The sequence below is a fragment of the Sinocyclocheilus grahami genome, unplaced genomic scaffold, assembly GCF_001515645.1.
Source record: "Sinocyclocheilus grahami isolate Dianchi unplaced genomic scaffold, SAMN03320097.WGS_v1.1 scaffold246.1, whole genome shotgun sequence".
Taxonomy (NCBI): Eukaryota; Metazoa; Chordata; class Actinopteri; order Cypriniformes; family Cyprinidae; genus Sinocyclocheilus; species Sinocyclocheilus grahami.
In genome coordinates, this window is record NW_015505425.1 from 170,661 (window position 1) to 186,411 (window position 15,751).

A 15,751-nucleotide genomic window follows, 5' to 3' on the forward strand; every position below is an offset into this window, starting at 1 on the left:
TTTTTCTCACTCCTATCCCATATGGTTAGCTTATGTTCTACCACTTGCCACAATGACAGGGACTCTTTGTAATAGTAGAAGGTGTCTTGGCATCATAATGACATTTTAAAAAGTGAAAGTGACGTGTAGTCAATTATGGAGTCCCATACTCGTAATTTGTGCATCTGCTCTTCCCAAATCAGTCAGGTCACTGACTCCATACCTGCTCTCAGGCACAGCAGAATATCTCAATGATGGTTTGGGGGTGTAAAAGATACATGTTTAAAATATTACTACTGTAATAAATTAGTTAACAAACAGCATGAACATGAGATTGTATTTATATATGTATACTCAATTATATTCAGCAAGGATGTATTGTTAATCTAAAGTGACAATAAATATATTTTACATAAATGTCAGTAAAGACACTCTTTTGAACTTTCTATTCAAAGAATCTTGAAAAAAAATCACAGTTTCCACAAAAATATAAGCAACACAAAGATTTTCTTCTTTGATAGTAATTTTAAAAAAATCTAAAATTGATAGCTTTCTACTAACAAAACATCAGAAAAGTAAAAATGATTTGACACACTCGTGGGATTTTATTTTTTATATCAACTGGGTGATATACCCAACTGGGTTTTTTTTCCTCCAAAACAGCAGTAAAAATAAAAGCATAATTAATAATAGACCAAACGTTTGACTTGCAGGTTCACAAATTGCGCCTCGCTTTTATTCTCTACCAGTAAGAGAAACAAAAGAAACATGTTTCAAAGACACTTTTCATAAATATCTAAAAATCTCTTTAAAATTGTAGCACTGTATTTCATCTCTTTTACAAAACATATGTACAGAGTTGCAGTCTGAACTCATAAAAGGACATGTCTTCTACAAGATTTACATACGAATAGAGCCAAACAAGTATGTACACAACCAGACATGCAGCAAAATTGTGAAGCATTTTAAAGACTACACAGGAAATGTTACTTCTACAACAGCTTGGACCATAAAAAGTAGCCAAACAATGCTTACATTTACACCTTAGTGCTCCACTGAAAGATTTCACATAGAACTACAAAAACAACAATTACAGATTCTGTCTGCTAAAAGTGCATAGCCAACACTGGTTTTCTGATTCGAAACACAAATAAGGTGAAATGACTTATTTACATTTTTATTACAATGGTTAATAAAATAACCAAAGACAGGATCATGAGGCTTGACAAGGAAATGAACAGACCAAAATAAATTGTTGTTCCACATTTTGAAACCAGTTAATATTTGGCCTTACCAAAAAAAGAAAAAAATTATATTCAACAACCCTAGAATGGCTGCTGGTTAACACCTGAACCTAGTGAAAATTGAACCATTGACCACAAGAGGGAAGTCAAGCTCACACAATAGACCTACAGACTCTTCCAACAACTCTATAGATGGTACATACACATCCTATCATTTAACACTGCCCAATAGACGCTAACCAACAATCTATTATCAGTGGGGAGATGGCTTTGACAAGTGGCTGCTGAGGGCCACTGAAGAACATTCGGTGAGCATTAACCTGTGCAGAACTGCCTGCAACAACTTTAGGTGAATGTGAACTGCTTCTTCACTAGACTTGCTTTCTTCCTCCACTTGCACAGTATAAGCTGAAATTGTTTTTATATATATATATATATATATATATATATATACACATACATATACACACACAGAGAGAGAACACATGAAAGCACGCCCTACACATTTGTAAATTAGAAGACCAGAGATGATCCTACTAACATCCTGCAAAATGCCAATAGTCACAAACAACAGAGTGACTGATATCTGAGATATCACAAAGTTTTTGAATAGCATATTTACAAGAATACACAAATAAATAAAATATCTCCACAAACCCCTCAATTCATCTTGACTCATATCAAGTATTAACCTTCTTTTTTTTCCATCATTCATGGTCTAGAAGAACAAACAGAAGGTGGCTAAGATGCTTGCAACAATTGTAAAGTAGACAAATGATCTTTTCCCTCACAAAGTATCAACATGTTCATTGCTCTGCAAATTAGACCAGTGAATAAGAAGAACTGGACTACAATTAAACAACCAATAGCCTGTAAAAATCCTTCATAATATATTCGTTCAATCCATCAGGTCGAACAGACACCTGCTCATTCAGAGTCATGACCTGCACACTTCAGGCTTCACTCGTTTGACAGTTGTAGGGTTTATAATGGACCAGGGCTTTCTGGCCAATGGTCAGACGTGTGATGAGGGTGCTGATTTGTTATAGGTCCCAGTGGGTGCTGTTCCGGCTTGGGCTGTGAGAGCGGTATTCGCCTCACTGTACATGGAGGAGCCTGATACAGGTGGCTTCTGGGTCCTACAGGGGCGGTACCGTGCCACAAAGCGTCTCCAGGACTCCAGAGTCTTCCCAGACCAGATCCAAACACCTGAGGTAATGCCTACTACAAGACACATGAAGTATTTCAGCATGAAGACGGCATAGTCCGGCCCCATGCCGAGCCGCTGGCGCTCGGACGGACAAGAACAGGCCAGGGCCCGCTCCCAACCTAGCCTGTAATGTTGCTCGTACACTAGGCAAGCCACCACAATACTTGCGGGCACAGTGTACAGGACAGTGAAGAGTCCAATCCGGATCATTAATTTCTCCAGCTTGTCTGTCTTGGTGCCGCCCTGTTTAATGACGCTACGGATCCGGAAGAGTGAAACAAATCCGGCCAGAAGGAAGAGGGAGCCAGTGAAGAGGTAGACGACCAGCGGTGCCAATACGAAGCCACGTAGGCTCTCCAAACTCTGGTTGCCGACGTAACAGATCCCAGCCACGGGGTCTCCATCCACCGAACTCAAAGCCAGGACAGCGATGGACTTGACACTAGGGACGAGCCAAGCAGCAAGGTGGAAGTACTGTGAGTAACCCGAGATGGCCTCATTCCCCCATTTCATTCCTGCTGCCAGGAACCAGGTGAAGGAAAGCACCACCCACCAGATGGAGCTGGCCATTCCAAAGAAATATATGAGCAGGAAAACTAGCGTGCAAAGGGCTGGACCCGTGGTGTCATAGAGGATGTGCTGTTGGTTGCCGGAGCCCTCGCAAGCTACCCGCTCATGGCCCGCAAGCAGTCGCACAATGTACCCCAGCGACACAAACAGATAACAAGCAGCCAGGAAGATAATCGGCCGCTCTGGATATTTGAAACGCTCCATGTCGATGAGGAAAGTGGCCACAGTGGTGAGCGTCGAGACAAAGCACAGCACCGACCACAGGCCGATCCAAAAGGTTGTAAAGGCATGCTCATCCAGGGAAAAGTAGGGTTGGTGGCAAGGCAAAGCACAATTGGATAGAGAGCCAGTATGTACCCGGTTATGGAGAGGATGTGCATCCTGTTTAATTGTCACTAGGGGGTTTCGACAATGGCACTGACGGTCACACTTCTGCGGCGGAGTAGATTTTGCAGTGGTTCTATGTCGTGGCGTTCCCTTGGGAGTGGGTTTGGGGAAAGGAGGTGATAGAGTTGTGGTCTCACTGCTGTTCCTGTCCATACAAAGCCGATCAGTGTCGCCCAGCATAGGCAGCTGCTCACAACTCATCCGCTCCGGCCACTCAAACCCATACTGAATCATGAGGGGAGAGCAACCCCTCTTAGCCCTCTCGCACACGGACCTACAAGGCGGTAGAGGTTTTTTGTAGTCCTGAAGACAGATGGGGGTGTACATACTGCACAGGAAGAAAAGCAAGTCTGGGGAGCAACGGATCCGGACAAGTGGCCAAAACTGGTGCACTTCCAAGCCGACTTCATCCTGGGTGTCATGATTGAACTGGTTGGGCATGTAGGTGTGATTGTATCCGATCCCTTTGCACATCGGTACAGTGATTGGCTCACACACTATATCCTTAGAAGCAGCATCGCCAAGCCTAGACAGTTGCAACAGCAGCAGAACGTGCAGCCAAAATCCAACCAGGTGCATCCCCGAGGTCTCCATGATGAAATGATGCTTATCTGCAGGTTTCCTCATACTGAAAAACTATGAATTTCAATTCTTGAGTATTTTCTCGGCTCAGGTTTTCCTCCCTTCCTTTTTTTAATTTATTGCTGCGTTTAGGAAAGAAGAAATCCCAAAAGGAAACCTTAATTGCTCCAGCAGCATGTCCACAGTTCACAAGGTTGTAAATCACAGTGAAGTTTCATTCCAGATCCCGAGCACACTTTCTTCCAAGTGTGAGTGCATTTTATACAGACCATGATCCTACACACGGGCTGAAAGAGTAAGAGAACAACTACAGTTAAATCAAACAACAGCTTAATAATTCTACAGAAAATCATAAACATAGAACTGAGCGTCAGAACGTACCATGGAAAAGCACGTGCATCCGTGGACTAAATGGTCAATCATTCACCGAGTAAACCGTGTTAAGGTCGAAAGTTCATTTCCCGCAGATACTTTGTAAGAAAGTAACATTTTAATCGTCGGTTTCCTTTCTGATCTGCATTAAATTCCACATGGCAGGTCAATGCATCCGATGAAAACAATCCGGCGGATTCACAACAAAAAAGACGGCGAAAAATCGAGAAGAAAATATGAAAAAGAAATCTGACGTCCAAAATTAAATCCCTTCTTAAAAGTATAATAAGGGTGAATGATACACATAAAAAAATTAAAATAAATAAATAAAATCACCTTTCGCATTAGTGCTCAGAGCAACAGGTTTCAGGTGCTTCCTGCCATTTCCTTCAGTGTGTTTCCCAGCAGTCCATTGGAGTCCTTTCACGCACTTTAACATGTATAAACTCCACAATTCCACGCCAGACTCTTCTACTGATTTGTTGAGAACGTATTTTTCTGTGTGACAGAGCGTGTGTTCCTTCGGTTGGCTGCGGAGCCAGTAATTACTCACTCTGTAGAGGTACTGTGGAGTGAAAATACTCCACCCGCAATGACACGCCCACAACTTTCAGGACCCAACCCCTTTTTCACCAGGGGCCACTGACAGTCATCTGTGTGGAAAAAACGGCCCTATCTATCTATCTATGAAACTAATATTATTTCTATGGTTTGTGTAACAGGTGTCGTTATTCATATCACTGTGTGAAATTAAGCTTTTAATCATTTAATGAGACTTGAACAGTGGCATGGTTTCCACCCTAAATTGGATAGAAAAATGGGATAGTTACACTGGTTAGGCATACTAGAACAATGGCTTAACAGATCAACAAAATGTACATTTATGTTAGTTAAAAAAATTCTGGGAATATGCCACATGTTACTCATTTAACCGTAATGAGGATGTTTAAATTAGTCAGTGGAGTCAGTGAATGGCACTGGCGAGTGTGTGTGTGTGTGTGTGTGTGTGTGTGTGTGTGTGTGTGTGTGTGTGAATATGAAAAGGCCTTGAGTCTCTTGTGCAAGTGTATCCTGTATTACGTTTGTGTTTACCCACTGGGCCCATTCAGGACAGACGGAGCTGTGCAAACACTCAGATAATGACTCCTAACGCAAGCTTAATCACTCACGCCTCGACGAGACAAAGAGAGCAACAGAGAGGAGCGCCTTGCCATACTGATACTCGGTTTGTGAACAGCTAGTGTGCACTAGGATGCCATCTCTAGGTCAGAGTTCAGACGTTGTTTCCATATTTGTGATGTTTGGAATCATCAACCAAATAAAACGAGTCCAAATAAGTTGAAGTTTGTTTTTGTCCTGTTTTGTGGTAAAGCACTGGACCTACAGCTGTAAATCTGAATGACTGATTTGTGATTCCATGATTCTGTAAATGATTTAAACACTTTTACCATAGTAGTGATTAACTAAATAGTAAAAAATAAATCCAATAAAAATGATTTTCTGACATTTTCTGAAAAATAGAATTATTACTTATTAATTAGAAATACTTAAAAATGTTTCATAAAATTAAATATGTTGCCTATAAAAAAGTTTTTAAGTTGACATACTAAAATTACTAAAACAGAAATAAAAACAAAGTTAAATAGAAATATTAAAAAAACGGACTAAGCATGTAACAGAATCACTAAAACTGAAAATATAAAAATAAAAGCCCTTAATTAATACTAGAATATTATGTTAATAATACTAAAATAACATTGTCAGCTTAGCTTAAAAATGTATAAATAGCATTGAATAACATTAAAAAAAAAAAATCAAACCTGACATTTATTTCTAAGAAAAACAGCTCTAACACTTTCCAAACAAAATATTTCTTAAAAAGATGTTTAAAATATATGTTTTTAAAAATGATAATATAATAGATATACCATTCAAAATTAAGATACCCAGGTTGTCAAATGTTAGTGGATCATGTTCATAGTTAATGTGATGAACTAGACCTATGTGAACTTGAAAAAAATGACGTCACACATACGTCAGAAATCACTTTAGGAACAGCTGGTTCAAAGTCATTGCAAAAAATCACTTAGAAAGTAAAGTTACTACTTCTGGGAACCACTGTATGTACAGTATAGTATATAATACTGATAAAGTACAGTTAAATTATTGTGCTATTAAGAGAGGTGTGACAAATTATTGCCCATTCCCTACACGTCTGCACTGGTGCTATACAAACTCCTCCGTTCACTTACTCAGACAGGAAGCATGTTTAGAAATTCTTCTCAGTAGGGTGGCTTTCTCTCTCTCTCTCTCTCTCTCTCTCTCTCTCTCTCTCACACATACACACACACATTGTTGATTCAGTATTCTGTAATCTCACAGCTTTCTATCTATAAGTCCAAAGGTCTCACAGGGTGTGTGCCAGTATATGTGTGTGTTTAAAAGTGCAAGTGACCAATCCGGCTTCTCCGTTGGGTGTTTCAAATGCTTGATTAACACTTAGATGACATCAGCTCACAGAAAGTCTGAGAAGACGAGAGTAAACAGAACTCTACATGCCACAGACTTGCTTAGGAATCAATCACTGAGACAGACGAGGCCACATATGGCTGATTGCATTGTTTTCCTTGTAACGCTCGAGATGTTTGATTGTGTCTTAAATGCTATGGTAACCGAATCAATCTTTCCAGCCATTTGTGCACCTGTCTCATAGGTTACCTACGCATATTGTCACACATTAACTCCAAAACTCCACCTTAAGGAGTCACATGAGCGCCGACTGACTTCCTTTCTGTATACTGTGTCCATGGTATGTCAGGCCTTGCAAGGGAAACTGCTAGCATGCATACTTGTATCTAAAGTACTTAGCTAGTTTGTTGAAATAGTGATACAGAGAGGAAATATAACCTGATTAAAATCAGTCTCAGTCATGCTCTAGATAAGTGGAGCTTGGATTTACTTTAGTTGAGCAGTAGAGCGTTGTCAACATCAAATGATGTTGAAGCGTGATGAGGTGTGGTGCACACTAGCCGTCTGTTTTATTTTGTGATGTCTCCTGGGCATGAACATATCCCATGGTGGTTGGTTTTTCCACTCCCTCCTCTCTTTCTTTACATGCCTGAACCTGTGTTTGGGCAAATGCTTTTATCTGATAATCGACTCTTCATGTCTGTGTGTGGACGGACAATTCATACACAATGCCAATGTGATGCAATCTCACCAAATTGACCTTTTCTCATCTGCATTTGCTTTCCTGTCTCTGTCACGAGAAGATGATATGATATGGGATGCTTTTGTTGTATTTTGTTGAAGTGCAGTGATAGGATATGGAATTGGAAAAGCTTTTTTAACAGCGTAATGCTAAAAATAAGTCCATTCGAACAACATGATGATGTACCGCTGTACCAGTGTAAAACTGCAGCAGTTAAAATACAAATAAAAAGATACGTATAAACGATATTTATAATTATTATATAATTATTTCATATTTTATAAAATAAATATGAAACTATTATATATATTTTATTGATCAAATTGATAAAAAATGATGGTAAAGACTTTTATACTTTTACAATAAATATATACATAAAAATAAAATAAATAAATGCTGTTGAACATTCTGTTCACGAAACAATCCTGAAAAATGATCATGGTTTCCACAAAAATATTAAACAGTAACTGTTTTCAGCATTGATAATAAAAAAAAATTAAGAAATATTTTTGAGCACCAAATCAGCATATTAGAATGATTTCTGAAGGATCATGTGACACTGAAGACTGGAGTAATGATACTGAAAATTCTGCTTTGTCATCACAGGAATACATTACATTTGAAAATGTTACAATAGAAAACAGTTAGTTTGAAGTGTAATAATATTTCATTATATTACTGTGTTTTTATCAAATAAATGCACCCTTGGTGAGTGAGTAAGACTTTTTCAAAAACGTACTGTCCACAAACGTTTGAACTGTATTTTTATATATTTAGATAAAACGAAAAAAACGTATTTTTTCATAAATATTAAACAAATAGGACTTAGTTTGATATTTTATTTCATGCAAAGACACATTTTCATTTGTGGTTTAATTGTCCATATAACTTGTATGAACACAATAATATATTGTGTGTATATTTACTCACATACTCAAATGTTTCTCAAGATTATGCAAAGATCTTGCATGGCACAATATCATAAAATATGTCTATTTTTAGAGCACAGAGTAACGTTTGCAATGATATAGGTGAAGTTTAACAGTCATAAAAGGATAAAAAGCTATTCATTGTTGAAGGGACATGGTGAAATGAAAATCTTACCTTGGAAAAAAAACTTTTGCCTATATCTTTGGAGTGGAAAGACACACACCTTTCAAATTTTCCATGATCAAAGAGAATGCTAATATGCATGTGTGGAGCAAAAATCACGGCTCAGGGTTCCTTTGCACGCAAGTTATTTAAGGTGTTTCAACTGTAAACATGTCCCAAATGTACTCTACCCTACAGTTTTGTACATAAAATTAAATCACAAGTATGGCTTGATTACTACGCATTAATATTTAAGGACAAAATGTGTGTGTAACATAACTATGCATGAAAAGATCCCAAACATACAAAAAAAAAAAACAACAGAACTTGAGAAATGACAACTGAAGTCGAGACTTGTTATTGCTCAGCGCTGATTGCGCGGGTTCGTGTCTTTGTGCGGCCGGTGGACGTTAGGGAACCAGAGGGTTGAATCAGACATTCTAACCCCTTTTTCACTAAAAAACTGACCCTGGTGCTCCATCCCATGTCACTATTGTCTCCACCCCTCCTGCCTCCATTCTGTCGTCGTCTTTTTCTCCTTAAACCGCCCTTTTGTTGTCTTTTTCTGATGCCATTTCTGGCCCCTCGTTGTCAGTCCTAAATGAGTCTTGACTGGCCTGTGGGCCACTGGAGAAGCACAAAGGAAACGTTCCCCTCGCTACAGTGGAGCCATTGTGGCTTTCAACAATGCACTAATTGGTGACGACAATTAAGCACGACCAACACTCAGGTTCAATTTGCCCACTCCTCAATACAAATCACAGGCAAATGAGTCAGACCGTGCACACGCAGCTCACACACACATTCACACGGCCCTGCTAAAACAACAGCTATCCTCATAAGCATAGCGCAACTGCCAAATATACGCTCCCACCCCTTCCGCTAGTTCATGCTGGGTGTAAAGGGACATAGTGCAGGAGACTCGTACTGTGAGGATGATGAAACAAGAACGGACTGCTCAGCGTGTCTGGGCTGATTGGACATTTTTACAAAAGATACTTTCCTTGGGATGAATATGATTTCTATTTTGACGAAAAAAGAGTTGATAAAAATTCTGCTTTGATAGTCAATAAACAAGGCATCTAAAGTGTTGTTTGTCTTTCTTTTAGTTACAACTTCGCCATAATTCATCTATTGTTCACTGTGTGCGAAAAATCACAGCATATCCCTAAAAAAATCCTCTTGACACACACAAAAAATCTCCACCGTTCCAAAAAAGGATGCAACAAGTCCAGATATGTGTGAAAACACCTATCTTAAAGGCATCCTCAGCATTGAGCTGTCACACATTAACACTGTTATGGAGTCTGGGATCAGTAGGACGCCTCAATTTTAAGCCCAGGCTCGAAAACCAGCTCTAAGAGTTAGTGAACATTCACACAAAACACACACAAAGGAGGGAAGACGTGGCATGTTCTGGCCTATCGGCAGTGGCTGGATCCTGGTGGATTATTCTGTCAGAGAAAGGCTTTAGAGCTCTCTAAGGCCAGGACAAATTACTGTTCTCTTTCAAGAGAAGAAAAAACAAACACACAAACAAAACAAAAAAAAAATGGGGAAGAGGAAAAACCATGAGGGAAGTGTTGAAAAAGTAAACCAGGGAGGAAGCGTCTGGGGTGGCCAGCCATTGGCTTAACTGAGACATCACTCAAGAATTGGGAAAGGTTTGCGAAAAAAATATTATACAAGTCTGGTCCTTTTTTTCCATGCACATGTAAGGTGATGAAACTGAATATATGGTGTAGACATAAAATGTTACCAAAATGTTTTTTTTTTTAAATCACACAGGTGACCACTGAGACCATACGTATGCATGTACAGTATATGTGACAGTTCATTTGGTGAAATATTTTGCTTGAATATTGAAAAATTTTCTTCATTTGAAAAACGTTCATGTAAATACAATGAAAATATATAAGAACAGAAAGTGGGAAATGTCCAAATACAGTTTATCTTAATTTTCAACAGAATAAACAAAAGAAAAGAAAGATATAGCACGGCTCAACAATGAGAATGTATGGAGGATATATTTTTATTTTATCAATGTATTTATAGACATTTTTATTTTATCATTGCATTTCTATTTTTGCTAGTTATATTTGTCTTATTAATTTTTCTTTATATTGTTATTTCCATTTCTTTACTTAAAGGCACAATATGTACAATTTGTTTTATTAAAATATCCAAAAACCACTGGAACAGTGTTATATATTTTGCTGACTTGTGTACTTACATAATCCCAAATGTTTAGAAGAATGTTTAAATCCAGAGAAATAAGCTATTTTAACTAGTGACACAGACCGCGTCCATAGTGTCATTGTGTCGCCAGCCAATGACGTCATAACCCCTCGATTTCCGGTTTTGTTTTGTAGAAAACATGGAAACACCAAAGACGCTTTAATATGTTGTCTGTTTTAATAGACCGGTGACGACCGCACAGAGTAGCATTTTAACTTTCAAATGTATCTAGTATGATAAAACAGCGCTGCTTCCCCCTCCCCTACATACGCACGACCAGAAGGAGCGGAAGCGGTCGACTGTGACATAATAAAATCTCCGCTGCTTTCGAGCCGTGTGTCACGCTCGTTCAGCGGCCTCGTTTCGCTTCGACCGCCTTCAGCCTCACCCTGCTTCATACTACTACGTTAATAAATCATTAGCTCATCCATGAACATGATTTCTGCCCGAGTCCCGTCAGATTGCATCGGCTACAACTCCCATGATTCCACACTCAGTCACGGCGTCATCAAACTACGCCTTTGTCTCTTTGTTTATTTTGAATACGCGCCCTCTAGCGGCGAAAATGACATATTGTGCCTTTAAAAGAAAATCAACACACGAAAATGTGTAGTTTATGACATTCTTATCTATGCTTTTAAGACAATCACAAGTTATTTTTGCAATTTCAACAAACCCCATTTTTATGTTATCCAGCTAAATAACATAAACTGACAAATCAGCAGAATTTGCAACAAAAATGTAGAACACCGCTTTAAAAATACGAACATTTGCAAGGCATAAAATGTGGATGTATAAGTTCAATGAATGTGACAATGTGTCAACTGGCATGAAACTCACTCATACTGGCCCTGGGCCAGCGGACCATCCTTATTGTTGAGCTCTGGATAGATTGGACAAATATTTAAAATGCCATAAAGATGAAGAAAATACTGTTCTCAATAGAATCATGATATCACTAGACGGAATTTCAAATGTTTATACATCGGTACCACTGTGCAAAAGATTATAAGCCTCATACTGTGGTCTCTAACAGGTCCAGTGGTTATTGGTAAAACTCCAGACAGAACCAGATACAACCATGTGGCTTTTAATTTGGGATTAGCTCGTGAGTCGATGCTTGGACCTACTCCGGTGCACCGGGACCCAAAAGGGAACATCACAACCACAACCACAACCGCAGCCACGGCCATGATGCATTTGTTCCACTGCTGCCACCTTGGATTCTGACCAAGAAAATGATCTGTGAAGAATCCTTAATCCTAAAATTAATTCAGATGATGACATTACTGTTGAAGCACAAAAAGAGGACAATGTGTTAAGCAATTTACTTTATTGGCAACAGTGGTAAAAAAATAAAAAAATAAATAAAAGAAGAGAAAAACTGGAAGGAACCTGTACTGAAACACAAATATTTGTAGTTGCATAAGAGGTTGTCTGTAATGAAGAGTTTGCAGAATACAAGAAAGCACAGGGAAAATCCATAAACTGATACAGAAATTACAGTGAAGAATATAAATACAATAAATCTGAAACAAAACCGATATGTAAATATACTACTGAGAACAACATGGCAGCAAAAGAAACTTCCATTACACCTTCAACAAATATGAAAATAAAAGACCGATTTGGTGTACTGAAAGAACAAAAGATATTTACCAAGTACATCCACAGAGTTCCCTTTTTGTTTGTCCCTCCATGACCATTATTCAGTGTGTTAAGAATCCCTGATTTTAAAGAACAGTGCAAATAATGTAATATAACATCATACATCAAACTTTCAAATCGAACAGTTTGCAAATACACCATTGCATCTTATAGTATCATGTAAAACATGGTGCATTTAGCTCAATTCAAGCTTAAAACTGGTAAAATGACGAGTTCTCTTATGGGAAAACAAGATCATCAGATTCTGGGGAAATTCCTTTTTTTTAGTAAGGTAAGTAAAGGTTACCAAAAAACGAAAGCACTACGTGATTATATTACAATATATTCTATAGCCTGATATTCTGATTAATTTAATAAATACTGAAACTTTTTTTTGAGTGACCATAGCTTGCTAATTGAAGATCAACAGGCCAATGCATTGGCTTTTAATTTAAGGCAGGCAAAAAGACACGGATTCAATAAATAGAACCAAATATTCTGAACAGCTAACATGATCATCCATCCATCTACACTGTCCTATCACACACCAACCATACGTAAACTAAGAATCTCATTCAGAAGTAAACTTCTTGGTGGAAAACGTAAGCTTAATGGAATTAACACATTTTCTCATAAAACAAAATGTAACATGGTAGCAATTGATATGCATGTTGACCTAGACCCATCTCAAAGAGTTCAATAAGTGACACTGTCGGCCAGTAATGATGTAAATCTCAGTAAATCTCAGATGGAGTGTCAAACATCAAGCGTACAGCTCCAGCCAGAATGTTTCAAGTCCAGTGGAGAATTTTTGAATGTGCAGGTAGTTCCAATGTGTTTTATATCAGTAATGCTGAATGTGATTTATATCTGAAGCTTCTGTTTGCTGGTGAGGTGTCCAGAAAGAGATGCCCACTGCTATTTTCTGTATGCTTATAGAAGGGAAAAAAACTGAAGAACAAAAGAAAATGGGGAAATGAGATATAATGGTGATATTCAGGATTCAAGGATTCAAAATGTCAGTCAGCTTGCTACGTTTACAACAGGGGTTTTCTAGAAAAAAGTTTTTTTTTTTTTATTGTGCACTGTGCACATGTTGTCCAACTGGAGAAAGACAGGTCTGGCCAAAGAATGGGAAGTCAAATAAGGCAGCGAAAGTAAAACAAGTGACTTTATTGCCAATACTAAGTTCAAGTAGAAAGAAAACGCAGAGGTTAGATGGACATGAATTATGAGCTTGTCCACGGTGGGTTTTCTTTACGTTTCTTGTTAAAAAGACGTATGAATGCTAAACAAAGCCCTGGAACTCTAGACTGTAATTTCGGGGCTTGGTGGCCCAGGGTAGTTTGTAATCACGGACCAGGCGGTTAGCAAGAACAACGTGGTTCAGCTGCTTATTGGCAGTGCCATTGAGTGTTGATAAACAGTCCAACTTTTTAAACTCCAGGTCAGGTGGATGGGACAAGACACCAATCCTTCTTCACAGTACAATGCAAACCAAAGCTGAAAGCGTTGAGGAGTAAGATAAAAACGGATATGGCAACATGCTGTGACTGAAAGTGCAACGAATAATAAAAAAACAGAAATGTATGGACAAATCATAAATGTAAAGTGCAAAAATGCAAACATGTGAAACAGAATAAAGCTATTTTTGTTCTAAGGATGTTTATCTTCATGTTCAGCCTTCATGTGCTCGAGATCAAGGGTCTTCAGGCATTGTAGGTTAACTACTGCGTGGAGGGAAACCGAACGAAGAGGCCAGACTGCCATCTTGCAGCGCTCATTTTCACTGAATCATTAATGGATTAGAAACTCTATTTGTGTCCAGAAATTGGTTTGAATCATCGCTCTTGGATTGTGAGTCTGCCAGAAAGTGCATTATTTTACATCTGTCAGTAAAAGTGTGTGAGCGAACTTTGCCTGTTGGCCCTGGCTGTCATTTGGTAGATGAAAGGGAAGGGTAAATTGGTATCATTATGAAGACTCTGCTCTTCGGGTGCTGAATTATTGTCTCTGTGCCCATCTCTCTCAGGTGAGGGAGAACATAAAAAAAAAAACGCCTCTGTTTCTCGGTTTTCACGGAGCACTTCCACCGAGGAAGCACGGAATCTTGTCCTTGTTGGATGCAGCAGCACGTGGACTTCATTAGTGCAGTGTGCTCGGCAGCGCTCTCGATAAACCGTCTCAGGTGTTCAGCTCAAAGCAGTCCAGCACCTCGTCATCAGGGCTGTCGTGAGGGCCGTGCCTCTTCCAGAATGACGCCGGCTTCTTGTGTAGTTCTCTGCGCACACATCGCGGGCAAGGCTGGGCTCGCATCCGGCACTCGGCATGGAAGATAGCACCGCAGCCCTCGCACCTGCAGTTAGAACATAGAAGAGCACTGATGGTTTATCTAAACATCCACTGACACTCAAAACAGTGATGTGTAAAAGTCTTTGCCCCCCCTCTGAATTTCCCCATCCGGTGGATTAAGTTAGTTAATTGTAATCGGTGGGTGATTAAAAAATTTCCTAAATAAATAAAAAGTTTAAAATGAATAAGGGGTTACATTTTATTAATATACAAACATATATAATTTTTACTGTCTTTTTGTTTTCGCTCATGAAGAATCACTTTTATGCAATCATAAGTTTTGGCAGAAGATCTAATGACATTCAGAGTACAAATATGCAACAAATATATATGTGTTTGTTTGTTTGTTTATGATTTAACGCCATGCGAGCTACCTCGGCTATATTCATGGCGAGAACGAGGTTAGTTATTACATTTATTAAATTACGTTTTTTAATTTAATATATATGTATAAATAACTATTCAAGAACATTATTTTGTGTATTTGGTGTAATGAAATGTGTTTATGCGGTTTAAGGTAAAAAAAAAACACATTATTTTCCACATACTGTACATTATTGTTTCTCCTCTATGCCCCGCCTTTCTGAAATGCGTCGATGTGTGCTCTGATTGGCCAGCTATCCAGTGTGTTATGATTGGCCGAATACCTCAAGCGTGTGAAGGAAATGTTACGCCCTTTACCATACTGTGATACCTTGTCTGGCTGGAGCGACGAGACAAAAACATAAAAACCCATTTTATAAACGAGGCATTTGTTGCATCCAGTGGGGACATAATTACGGATTATAATGACTTATACCGTCTTTTTACGTGTTGCATCGTGCCGCGTAAACATAAAACCATGTCTGCATTTGTGATCGGAGAAAT

General features: G+C 38.7%; 2 protein-coding genes across 3 annotated transcripts in view; both read right to left on the reverse strand.

Annotated features, from left to right (window-relative positions):
* Positions 1-626: 626 nt before the first annotated feature.
* Positions 627-4,936, reverse strand: LOC107598163 (frizzled-5-like). Of its 2 annotated transcripts, XM_016289436.1 has the most exons (3): positions 4,681-4,936; positions 4,354-4,486; positions 627-4,259 (listed from the first exon to the last, which is right to left on the reverse strand). In XM_016289436.1, the coding sequence occupies exon 3, from the start codon at positions 4,015-4,017 to the stop codon at positions 2,239-2,241; it is 1,779 nt and encodes a 592-aa protein (XP_016144922.1). In that variant the 5' UTR covers positions 4,018-4,259; positions 4,354-4,486; positions 4,681-4,936; the 3' UTR covers positions 627-2,238. The 2 variants fall into 2 exon arrangements, with proteins under 2 accessions (XP_016144922.1, XP_016144923.1); XM_016289437.1 differs by lacking the exon at positions 4,354-4,486.
* An 8,673-nt stretch (positions 4,937-13,609) lies between these two features.
* Positions 13,610-15,751, reverse strand: part of LOC107598165 (pleckstrin homology domain-containing family M member 3-like) — a 37,998-nt gene continuing 35,856 nt past the window's right edge. Inside the window, exon 8 of the mRNA XM_016289440.1 lies at positions 13,610-14,888. Coding sequence (XP_016144926.1) covers positions 14,717-14,888 — 172 coding nt within the window. The 3' untranslated portion in view covers positions 13,610-14,716. The remainder of the gene's footprint in view (positions 14,889-15,751) is intronic.